Here is a 12,895-nt window from a genome sequence, read left to right as displayed (position 1 = left end):
GGATTGGGTTATATAATTGTATGCATACACTTTTATATAAACACTCTTTAATCAAAGGGAATAACTGAGGGTTAGTGTTTTTAAACTCGTGACCTTTATGTTAGCTGCACAGCTATATTCCCTAAAATGGTTGATGATGAACTTGACTAAAATTTGCTCAAATGTTACCTAGTTACTTAATTTGAATTCAGTGTTTAACATCACGAAATACACAGTATGTCATGTTAAGACCTAAAAAAAAATCTCACTTATTTCTTGAAGCATGAATATATTGCTATATACACAGTTCCCAACAGAGGGATTTCAGTTTTCCTTGATAGCTTTGCACACAGCAATATTCTTGTAGCAGAGGAGTGAAGGAGGGGAGGAAAGAAGAAACAGTCAGTGTTCTTTGCAGGAACCTATTTCTGTTAGAAAATCAAAATAAATCAGTGCAAGTTTGTCTTCAGAAATATGGTTACAAAAAGAAAAAGAACATAGTTTCTTCCTGTAAGGCTGTTCTGAGAAATCAAAGCCAAAGCTTCTAAATAGTGAGTTGTGTTTTAAAAGAAGGAAGTAGCTTAATTCAGTTTGAAGAGGAGATGAAGAAATTCTGTATCAAAAGCAGTCTTTTAGCGAAGCCTCTTACAAAAGGACATTTTACTCATGTGCATATGCATTTAAAAGCTACACTATATTGCGCATTCAGGTAAGTATTGAGTAAATAGGAAATGATGAGATCATCTTACATATTCACACAGCTTCACAAAGAGGCTCTTTATAATTGGTGAAAATATTGAGGTTACATCTGCTGTGCTATTCACCCTTCTCCTTGAAATTCCTTTATCAATGACTGGATGGTATTGATACTGAATTTCTCTTGTGGTAAACTTATAAGGATATTTTTAATTTGCTGCATGAGGATGAAAATGCCATACTTAATATCATAGTCGGATACTTAGCTGCAGCCACAAGTACTCTTTCTACATTCACAAAACTGGCAGATGAAACATGAAAAGGAATACTGACTCTTTAATCTCCACTTCTCCACCTAAGGCCCAAGGCAAGCTGACAGGGTAACTTCGTTCTGGAAACAGAGGGGTTTTTCTTTTTTTTTTAATTCTGGATTACTTTTGCTTCTGCTTTTGAAAACTGTGGGCTATAGGGGAATGAACCTGGCATAGACTTAAAACAAGAACAAGTTTCTTTATCTGAAAAGTTACAGTCCTCGATGCTTACAGGAAGGTCATTTTCAAAACCCACAGGAAAAATAGCATCACAGCCAGAAAGAGTGCATTAAGTGCCTTATTTGCTTGCAACGGAGAGAGTTTTTTATTTGTAACAGCTCCGAGGATCAAGTGAGCCTTTGATGTTGTAAGGACTTTTCTATAGATTTCGTAATTAGTGAGTTAGATGTTTTAAATGGCAGGTATCCACAAATTGGATTTTATCAATGAAAAATATTTAACAATGTAAATGATGTTTGTTACTTAAACAGAATTATGAGCTAGATGGCAGGAGACTTGTAGACATTTGGTGAGCAAATGTGTGCCTTCTAATAAGACCTATTGCCCCACTGTCACATATCTGATATATGCTACTTATTTTACTGATACTTCTTTCATATCCTTCTGGCTTTGAAAACTGCCTCCCTCAGAGACACAAGGTCAGCTATACAGACCTTTGAAATATAAAAGGAAGAGGAAAAAAAACCACAGTAGCACTAATGTGTTTCTAAAACTTTGTTACAGTTTCTTCATACCTTCATATAATGACATTTTACAATGGATATTTCAAGGTGTACAGTAAGCTACAAACTAAATCCTTGGATTTTCAATGGAGCAACACTGTTTCGGACTCAGATTACAAGCTGATGAATAGTTTTGGTCTCATTAGTCTTGGAGCAAACCTCAGCAACAAAGGTAAAAAGATACATGGCTGAAGTACTCTTCCCCACCATTTTAAAACATCATATATTTACATTATGTAGCAAAAGTCACCACAGAAATAGTGGACAGAGTGAAGGTGAAGCTGCTGGAGGTGTACAGTAAAGCCTTTTATTCCTATGGCTTTGCAATTTATCATGTGCTTCTGCAATCTATCACAAGAATAATGTCAAAGTATAAATTCTTCTTTGGGGTTGAAAATTTTGATCACAAAGAGACTTTAAAAAAAAAAAAAGTAAAGAAAATTATTAAGGGAGTAACTGGGAAACCAGAGGTTCCCAGCAGAAGTCAGAGCTCAGCCTTCACTCTACAGCCCCTTAATGCAGCTGCTGTACTTATAGAGCTGGCACTATATGCATTTTTAATGTGAAAGTAGGAGATGAGTTTAGTTGTAAATTTCAACTGACTGAGCTGTGTATGTCTTACAATAGAAAGCCTACAAACTGCCATGGGAATGTACTAGTCAGTATTGCATTAAATTTAACTTGAAGATGAAACAGTGTCAGGAATTAACTTAAAGGGTCATTGATGTAAAGTATACCTGAAACATCTTCCAAAATAACTGTGTATTGCTAAGATACAGAAGGCAATACTTTGCAGTTAGGTTGAGCAGCTAACGATTTAAGTAGCTTAAAGGTTTAACTTTGTAACATTTTCTGGTTTGTTTACTACCCAAAAGATCTGATGCTTCTGGTAAACTCTCTTATAGCCTTTTTGTACAGAAAACATTTTCCAATAGCACACTATCTGTATGTAAAAAAAGCCACAAAATATTATGAGGAGTAGAAAATTACCAGGATTCAAAATTTTATCTGAATATTAATATGGATAACTAGAATACCAAACGATACAATAGTAATAACTATCCTCCACAAACAGAAATGTAAGTATATATATAAATTTTCACTTTTCAATGAATTAACCAACCATGAGTTAGCAGTGTATTACAGAGAAAACAAGAGTGCAAGGTGCACATATATGTATATTGTAGAGTTTTCCCCATTCTTGTAAAGTAACCGGCTTTGGTCAGAGAGCAGACAAAGAAATTAAACTTAGACACACCAGTGTCTCTCCTAACCCAAAGAAGCATTTGCAGGAGCAAACACAATGTCTGCAGGATTTCAGAGTATGACTAAAGGAACATGGAACATGCACACTCTTGGTTAAGTGTACGCTTTTTAAGATTCATTATTACTGAAAAACAAGCACTAGGCATGGGCTAAAACCGAAGTCCATGCTCCCTTTTTAACTTGTATGAATAAAAAATGTTTTCCTCATAGGCGCCTGTTTCTTCTAGTTTCTCATCTCCTGTTCCCTAATCTTGCTCTGTCACCATTATCTCCCGTCAAAAGGACATAGGGATTCCAGTGTCCAATTCAGAAATCTTGGCTGGCCCATTGTATGGACAGAGACGAAGACTGTGCAGGTGGTCAGATCAACCCTTCTGCAATACTCTGAAAACGATACACTAGACTGTCATCAGAATGCCAGGCGGGCTTGGTTTAAGAATTAGCTAAACACCAGACATTCTATCAGCCTAATTTAGAATCAATCTTGCTTTTTAGTGATGATAATAAACTTGTACAAACATGAGATTCATTTGTATATTTTAGCATTTCATTTCAGTCATAGAATGCAAAACCTGACATTGGAATCAGTTTGATTTTTTTGGTGATTGAAGATATTAAGCACTACAAGAGCATTGAAATTTCGATCTGATTAGGATAAAAATTCCTCAGGATCAAAACACTTCTTTTTTTCCCCCTACAGTTTTACTAATTGTGTGCTACTTGACATTGCAGAGTTATTCCACAGCATGATAGCAAAATATGTGAAGTGTATTTTACTGTTAGAAATTATCAACTCATTCTATTTGTTTTTCATGTGTTAGAGGTTATTAAGAGAATAAAAAATTATAACTGATGTGCATAAGTTAAAAGGGTTAGTTCAACTACAGCTGGTAGGCTAAACCACTAAGCAATGTTTTGTACAGCAATAGAGTTTTTTCTACTGAACATACATAAAAGAAATCATGAATATATAACTGATTTGAAAGCAGACTGAGGGGGTAATATCCCTTGAAAAACAGGGGAGCTGTGAAAAAGGTGAATGTAGAATAGTTTATTTTCAGAAAGACTGGATTATTCTAACCACTGGCAACCAGATAAAGCAGATCAGAGGGAGTGCTACCAAATGTACTCATCAGAGACCATTGCTTTACGGGAAATGAACTGCCCTGGCTCAGTGTTCCTGAGGAACTGTATTTCTTATAGCTGTAAATCAAATCCTGAAGAAACTGGATGATATTTTCTAAGCAATAGCTGAGGACAAGAAGTACCTTTTTTGCTAGTGTCAGGTTTCTGAATTTAGACCTCAATTAGGATTCCAAAATGATGAAACACGTATTATATACCAATATATACTTGTGACAGTGTTCTTGCAAGCAACATATTAATTTTCAAATGGTGGCACATTGTCCTATATTTGTCCGAATGTATATTCATAGCTGCCTTCAGATGTCGTAACTTTATTGTCCCTTGCAGCTTTCTTAATGACCTTCATTGAACAGTATGGGTGAGGGGTGTTAGTTCTAGATGTGTAACTATGAAACATAAAACATGCAACATCAATTCTTTCATGCCACATATCCTAATGAAAAGCTAGGATTAGGGACTGTCTCTGAGCCAGGGTACAGCTAGACCTGCAGCTCTTGAGGGCTTGGATTCAAACACAAGTTGTTGCAGCTTAGGCAGTTGCTGTGTGTCAGCTGAGCCGTCAGCTGAGCCAACAGCTAAGCCACGATGCTGGATGGTATACAAGCTGTTAAGCTAGGGAACATTTTAACTATGACCTCTGAGAGAGAGAGACTTGGTTTATGATAAGTGCTATCTGTCAGGATTCTACCAGTGATTTGTTCAACAAACACAGTGAAGACAAATAAATGAGAAGTTTCCCAAACTTGTGAGACCATGAAGCATTATAAAATGGGAAACAGATTCATAAGGCAGAATTGCAACACCAAACACCTAGCTGAGAGATTTGTAAAAAAGCATGACCATTGAAGGCTTGAATGAAACAGGATAGAAACAATATCCCTAAACTTTTTATTTCTGTTTGAAAAAACCTGATGCTTCAATAACTCGTGGGATCACCACCATGTATTACCGTGTTGGAATAAATGCAGGCATATGTAGAGTTAGAGATGAACACTGTTTTATTAATCCCCATGGGAATCAAGCTGTAACTAACAAAAAATCTCTAAGTTGAAGTCTTGACTGCACTGAACCCATTAGGAGTTATTGCTGTTCACTGGGGTCAGAATTCTGGTCCATACAAATTTGCTTTTTTAGGGCATAATCCCCATGCCCACTGAAGCCAATGGAAACTTGTCACTTGACTGTAACTGACCTTTCATTCAGGCAGCAATTCCCTTATGAAAAGCTGTTGTCACTGCTATAATTCTGCAGACATTCTTCACCATTATACTTGTTATAGTCACATTCCTGAAACTGCTTTTGTCTTCTTTTGTCTGAGACAGATAGTGTTCACAAGCCCTGTTTTGCAAAGTTGTTACTGGGCTGCTGTGATTTAAAACTATCAACAGGCCTCGTGACTTTTTACGTGTGATTTTGTGAAACATTTTCTTCTTTGCTTTTTTTTCTCTTCGATGTCTTTGGAAAACCTGGTGAGAAGGCAGGATGTACTGATGTTACTTGTTCAGTTTTTACTGATATGTTGTCAGTGAATAGGCAGAGTGGCAGTTTTAATTGTGCTTCTTTTTACCCTTAGACCTACCATTGTAATTTGGGATTCTTTTTGTTGTAAGCTTTAAAAATTATTTTCTCTCCTGTAAAAATCCATAAAGATTTTTAGCTGCATTCTGCAGCCCTCCATCACACACAAGCTTTTCAGTTTGCTGCTTTCTCAGGTTCTGCTTCTGCTTTTCTTGAGTGCTTTCTAACCATTACCTTAGCTTGAAGCTCCTCTTCAAAATATTGCATGATATTGCTGGTACAAGCTGGCGACTGACTGGCTGGGTTGTTGCTTTGTGGAGAAGGACCTGGGGGTTCTGGTGGACAGTATGCTAAGCATGAATCACCAGTGTGCTCTACTGGCTGTACTAAAAAGTGTACAGAAAGTCATTATTTCCCCTCACTTATCACTTTTTAGGTTGAATCGGGAATCTAATTTTAGGCTCCCAGCAAAGGAAATGTACTGATAAACTTCAGTAAGCTTAGCAGAGTTCTGTCAAGACGGTTGGAGGCTGGAGTACTTGCCCAGTGAGAAAAGGCTGTAGGACCAGGCTTGTTCAGCCTGAAGAGGCGACTTCATGAGGACCTAACTGCAGACCTGTGAGGAGGTTACTGCAAAGATGGAGCCATGAGCTGCGCAATCAAACCAGGGAAACTAACCGGATAAAAGAAAAAAAAAAATACTGTGAAGATAGGTAAGCCCTTTTAAGGATAATTGGAACAGGCTTCTCAGAGAAGTTGTGGAAAGTCTGAATTTAGATGTTTTCAAGACCATGCTAAAATATTTGCTTTGAATTAGTGTTCCTGTTTCGAGCATGAGGTGGGACTAGACGATGTCACAGAGTCCCTTCCAACCTGAATGGTTCTATGAATATCCTATAAATCAAGGGAACAAATAAACATAAGAGACGTAACCAGCCTCAACTACTGAAAAAAAATTAGCCTAGCAAGAATAATTATTCCACAGACACACAGCCAAGTTTGGAACTGCACTGTGCTAGATGCTGATAAGGGGAGAATGTTCCTGTGTTTATAAACCTTGCAATCCAATCAGCTAAACTGGACATACAGTGAGAGTAGGAACACAGGAAGGTGAAGTCATTTTCTAGAAGTCATTCCTGTCTCCAGGGTCTCCTGATTCCTAGTCCGATGATTATACACTGGACCACACTGCACTCACACTGTCTGCATAGGTCTCTCAGTTTTCTGAAGATGAATGTTTCATAAAGCATATTCTATTTCAGAGAGAAGTGGTCATTCAGAAGATTAAGGTCTTTTTCAAATGGGATGTTCATCTCTGCCAGGTGGTATGTTAAGTCTGAGTCATAAATATCTTTTATTTCCTCGGTCAGATAGTGCAGTGGAAGTGCAACTTGTCATTTTTGACTTCCAGTTTCAAGAGCACCAAGTAACTTTCTGAATTTGCTCCTTTATTTGTGAGCAACTGACATGTTCTCCTGAATAGTAAATGCTCAAAATGCAAATGATGCAAAATTACTTTGTTTATCATTTTGGATAATTGATTTCATTTTTTTTTCCACAGACATACACCTAGCCTGACCTTCTTATGCCAAACACAGCTCACCTTCTAGAAACTTCAGGGACCATTTGAAAGCTTTACAGAGCTTTATACTATTGTTGGCTGCCATATATTGTCATAGAAACTGTCCCTGTTCTCCTGCTTTCCAGTTGCAGTTATCCTCCTATCGTCCCTTGCAGATCATGCAAGGTAATTTTGGATTTAAGATTTATACTGCCTTCTATTGTAGTCATATGGTTTTGTGAAAGCTAATTAAATGTGCCAGTATTAGGGTTGCTAGTGTTTTATTAAGAAATGCTAGCAGGACATGGTTCAGAGGGAGCAGAGTTATTCAAATCTGGGACTATGAGTTTAAGAGGCAGTTTGCAGACAGTCTTTTACATTAAGAAAACACACAAGTCAATCATAAATGTAGTCAGTCACTGAAAGTTCCAAAGACTTATCTGGCTTCACTGCAGGCACAGATAAATTAGAGATTAGGGGCCTAAGTCTCTTTTCACACCACAGTAAATCAGGAGCACCATCGCTGAAGTCAACAGATCTCAACAAGAAAAGAATTAGGCCCTATGGCTTTTAATAAGAGCAATACAAAGAGTTTAATTACAAGGAATCGAGCTGAACCTCCCTTCCCCCACAGACATATGCACATGCTCTCTGGTAAGGTTTGTGTCTTCTCATATTTTTTGTACTTCTGTTACCCTTATCCTTATCAGATACTTACCCGTGTGCAAATAACAGGGACGTAGATGCTACTGGGATGAGGACAATTTAGATCATAATACACAGAGTGGTTAAAACACTGGCAGAGCTATAGCTCAGTTCTGTATTGAAAACCCTGGAGAAATCCCAAATATGCTGCATTTTTTGACCTCCTCATTATGACTCAGAAATAAAAAACAAAGATAAGAGTTCATTTTCTGTGCTAGGGAGGGGATTTCTCACTCAAACAATACCTCTTTGAAAGAGTAAAATAATGCACAGCACGTGTAAATGAATAGCTGCTGGAAACTCTGGTAATACAAGTATCATTTTTTATTTCCACATATGTGAAAAATCTTATATGTCTATAAAAAGACTTGAAAATAAATCATACAAAAAGTTGTATTTGAGCTACCCTCTATGAAACCCTATTACAAAAAAAAGTAGGTGGAAGATGAAGACCCCAGTCGTGCAATACGAATAATAGTTTAGGAACAATCAAGTATTGTACTAGATTATTTTGACAAAAATGGAAGTACTTACAGTCTAAGTGACTATGTCTGATGCCTTCCACATCTTCAGCATGAATGAAGTGGTAACATCTCTTTCCTACAATATCTACAGGGGTCAGATCCATGTAATCGCTAATCCTAAAAAAGATAAAAAAAAAGCGCCTATAATTTGAGAAGGAAAAGAACACAAGAACTGTCAAATGACTCAGAAATTGAAATCTGCTAAGAAGCTTTTTCACCACTATAGCAATTTGGATGGAATGTCTATACAAACAAGACACAGCCATAAAACAAAGGAAAAAAGAAAGAAAATGTTTTTTAAAGAAACCTTGAAATCCTTTTATCCATTTAAGTAAGTGGAAAGTTAAATTCTAGTGCATATTCTCCCTGTAGCATAACACCAAGACAATGTAATTCCATGAAATTGTAAAGCATTAGCAACAATCCAAAATCCTCATTAAAAGACCAAGATGTTTCAAGGTTACATAATAAAGTAAAACCATGTTATGTTTATACCAAATGATTAGAGACACATTTCATTTCAACAGATTGGTCTTCTATTGGGTATATCCATGAAAAAGCTCTTCAACCATTTCTTGGCACCAAGTCCAAACTGATATTTCAAGGGATATAATTTAAATGCTGAGACACACAGATGCCTCAGGGTGTTATCTTTTTTAGTCTAATTCATTTGGGAACTCAGCTTTCACTCTGGGCTCTTTCAACTGGGACTTTGTTGTTTATTGCACATAGAAACTTTAAAATCTATTCTGCAGACCTTTGTGTGCGTGGGTCTGTGTGTGTGTCTGCGTGCTTGTAGCTGTGTGAACGTGTGAACTTCTGTCATGGAGTGTCAAGGTGTCAATTAAAAGCAGTACAGAAAATAACAAAACAATTGGAAAATGCCTTGCTCACACAAGCATTTAAAACTATGCATGTTTTATAGCTATAGAATAATGTTTTAGGGTTTGAAATATGCTGCAATGACTGGGGTTAAGCCTACTTTGCCACTGTAAGATATAATTGCCACATGCTTAAGGGAGTAACAAGAAACACCACACATCTTGATAGACCAGACAGCTGCAGTGTGATCCTTAAGGAGGCCAGTGGGGAGGCAAAACCAGAAACCAAACTGCTTAGGTCTGAGGGTTTCCCTATAGCAGGCAGAGGGGGTGAACACAGCCACTTGGTCATTGACTAGTAGAGCAGTGGTTACCTGGGTGTCTGAGGCAGGGAGAATGCATAGACCAAAAAGACTGAAGGAGAATGGAAGCATTGGACAGCAGGCACCACAGCAGCACTGGTGGTTTGTCCCAATTAAAAATGAAACCAAATATGAAAACCATCACAGGTAAAGCAGGTGTACTCAAATATGCTAGTAAAAATGGTCAAATCAAGCCGAGCACAGAGCAAAACAGCTGTCTCCCACTTTCATGACAGAGCATGAAAGGATCTCTTTCAAACAACTGCCTAGTAGTTACAGAACTTAACCAAATGTGCAATACCCATCTGGGGATACCCGTCTTATGTTTATCACAAACCACAGTTGAAAAGCACCTTTCCTACCTTCTTAGAGGGGACACAATTCCCCAGGATAAAGACAAGTCTGGAAACTGGCAGCAGGACTCCCTGTCCTTTCTGCTGAGTTCCTCTGCTTTGGTTACACAGTGAATTATGGGTTTGGAAACAAAGGACCTGGGGTCTCTGCCCAGTGATAAGAAACCTCACCAGAATGAAGGGAGTCCTATATTTAAAGGTTTCTTTTTAAAGGTATATATTTTTTATACTAAACTAAGTGTATAAACAGCCATGGAGCAAGAACCAGAACTTAAGTTTCTCCCCCTATCATGTCATGACTTTCCTCACTAACACAATTTGTGGTTGCTTCTCTGACCCAAGAACTCTCTTAGGAAGTGGCTTTGCTTCAAGTTCAGGATGAAATCGTACCCTGCCCAGCCTAGTAGAAAGGGGCAATCTCCAGGCAGGCGACTGCCCTGTGATGTACGAAGGCTGTGAGTGTTACAGTTCACAGGGCTGAAACGGAAGATGATCATTCTGCTTTCACCTCTGGTAAATCTGACTCAGCTGTATTTTGTTTCTCTGCAGCATCATGTTTGTGTAAAGTCTTCGCAGATTAAAATGAACACAGCAAGGCAACAGTAGAAGCAGATTCACAATCCCTTAAGTTTAAGGTTGCACCAGTGGAGGTTTAAATTGAATATTAGGAAAAAATTCTTCACTGTAAGGGTTATCAAGCCTTGGAGCAGGCTGCCCAGGGAAGTGGTTCAGTTATCATCCCTGGAGGTATTTAAAAGATGTGTAGAAGTGCTCAGGGACATGGTTTAGTGGTGGACTTGGCAGTGTGAGGTTGGAACTGATGATCTTAAAGGTCTTTTCCAACCTAATGATTATACAATTCTATAATATTTAAAAAAAAAGCTGTTTCAGACATATGAAGGCCATAGGATTTTTTTTCTTTTTTTAAGTGAAAAAAGTGTTAGAAGAAACAGAAAGAATATCCAGACAGAAGTGATGATGATCACTGGCAAGCAATGACACCAAAAACAAAAGCAAAAGAAATAACATCAAATAGCACACTCCTGCTTATATTAAAGGTACCACAGATGGAAGGAAAAAAAAAAAGGAATATTATAGTGTATTTTAGAGTACTAGTAAGGAGGCAGATCTTGTGTCCCCCAAGCTCTTTGACAAAATGAAGTGAAAGGTTGATAGGTAGGAACTCGGTTTGGCTGAATACACAGACCTGATCCAGAAAACATAAGAACAGGCTTACATTAGAGCAGATCAGTGGTTCCAGCCACTTACAGGGCTGTTAACATGACTGAAATTTAAAGGTAGGTATGGTACAGTTCTTTGCTAAGTTAGGACCAAATTGTGCACACATTTGTACGCTTGAGGCTCCCTACGCAAGACTGTTTCTGCATATCAGCAATCACTGTCATAGCCAACGGGCCAAAATCTCTTCCATTTGGAAAGCACTATATGTACTGGCTTATTTCTTTTTGGGGATATATTAGCAAATATGGCTATAGCAGTCCACATTAAACTGGGCTAGGCTCTCTCCAGATGGTCTCCAGTCATTAACTGCTGACACTGAAAATACACGGACTGATGCTGTACTTTAGTAGTAGTCTCTTTATTTTGCTTTATTTACCTTCGCCTAAGATGATTTTCCTCTGCAGGTGCTTTTCTCACTCCATAGACTACTAAAGAAATTCTAGACTATTCTAGACTAGATAGTGAAGTTTAGATGACATAAAGATGATGAATACTGCATTTGGAAAACAGACATGGATTAATATACCACACTTTAGATGACAGAATTTTATATCCCCATTTAACACTCTCAGAACGAAATATTAAATGTTAGAAAAAGCCAGTGTATTAGCTAATGGATCTTGTCCCAAAGGGAAGCAAACTGTTTATTAGTTTGTGCACTGAGTCCAGGACTGATGCAGATCTCTTCATTCAGAGGAAAGTAACAAGATGCACCCAAAGACTTGAGTAATGTCACTCCTGTTCCCTGCTGTTGCAGGCAGGCAGCCACTTGGAAAACTAGGAGTACTATTGATCTCACCCCTGCTGATCCAATGGTCCACTGTGAGCATTCATTTTAGTTAAGTAGCATGGCTTCTGCTCTATATTCCCTGCCAGAAACTCCCCATTGCTCCATAAAGAGTGCTTACAGCTTCCCCATCATGGATCCATTTTTTTCTGTTTTCATCAATGTTGTGCTTTCTTTACTGTGGCACCACAAAGAATTTCCTGGCTGCCCACAAGTGCCAGGAGTCAAGCCCATTTATTCACGATGGGATGCTTATCTCCTTTTCTATAGTCCCAGAAGAGAGATCCTAACTTCCCTGACTCGGAGAATGGCCTTGGCAGATGCCCAGATATTTCATCTGACAGTTTCAATCAGCTGTTCAGTGAATTCCTTCCCCTCCTCTGTCCTTACTATTCCTCCAGCTTTTACAGTCATATTATGCTTTATACTTGCTATGAAATCCAAGTCCTGTCAATCTTGCTCCAGTTTCCGTCAGTGGAAATCCTGCTGCCTCAGTGAGCTAACATTCACCTCCCAGCCCTGAAGAAGTGTTTATACTATGTGAAACTCCTTTTATAAAGTACTTTTAACACTAACACAAGGGCTTAAAATGGAACTATTGCAACATAAATTCAGGTATCATCATATGCACTCTAGTATATAAGAAAAAATCTGTAGCAAAAAAAGCAAAGTTGCTTTATAATGTTGCCTTTACCTTAATGGACAGACACCAGCAACTCATTTCACAGAGGCCATTGAAGAGCTTTGTAGTGGTAGCAGCTTTTCATTACTACCTGGCTAGGCTGCAGTCAAATCAAAGGCAAAAGGTTTCTTCTAGACCCTGCTTCTAATCCCCAGAGCATTTTCACCATATGCCAGAATATGCAGAATCTAGATGCTCA

The 12,895-nt window shown here is 38.1% G+C and overlaps 1 protein-coding gene across 4 annotated transcripts in view; it reads right to left on the bottom strand.

Moving 5' to 3' along the window:
- The window catches only part of NPAS3 (neuronal PAS domain protein 3), a 606,010-nt gene that overhangs the window by 13,828 nt on the left and 579,287 nt on the right, over window positions 1–12,895 (bottom strand). For all 4 annotated transcript variants that reach the window (XM_061463492.1, XM_061463493.1, XM_061463496.1 and 1 more), the window contains one exon: window positions 8,460–8,566. In XM_061463492.1, coding sequence (XP_061319476.1) covers window positions 8,460–8,566 — 107 coding nt within the window. The remainder of the gene's footprint in view (window positions 1–8,459; window positions 8,567–12,895) is intronic.

The sequence above is a fragment of the Pezoporus flaviventris genome, unplaced genomic scaffold (assembly GCF_033815535.1).
Source record: "Pezoporus flaviventris isolate CSIRO_AGI_PZ_B2104156 unplaced genomic scaffold, CSIRO_AGI_Pfla_v1 ptg000036l, whole genome shotgun sequence".
Taxonomy (NCBI): domain Eukaryota; kingdom Metazoa; phylum Chordata; class Aves; order Psittaciformes; family Psittacidae; genus Pezoporus; species Pezoporus flaviventris.
The sequence above is the reverse complement of the archived record's forward strand: the minus strand, read 5'-3'. Positions and strand labels throughout refer to the sequence as shown.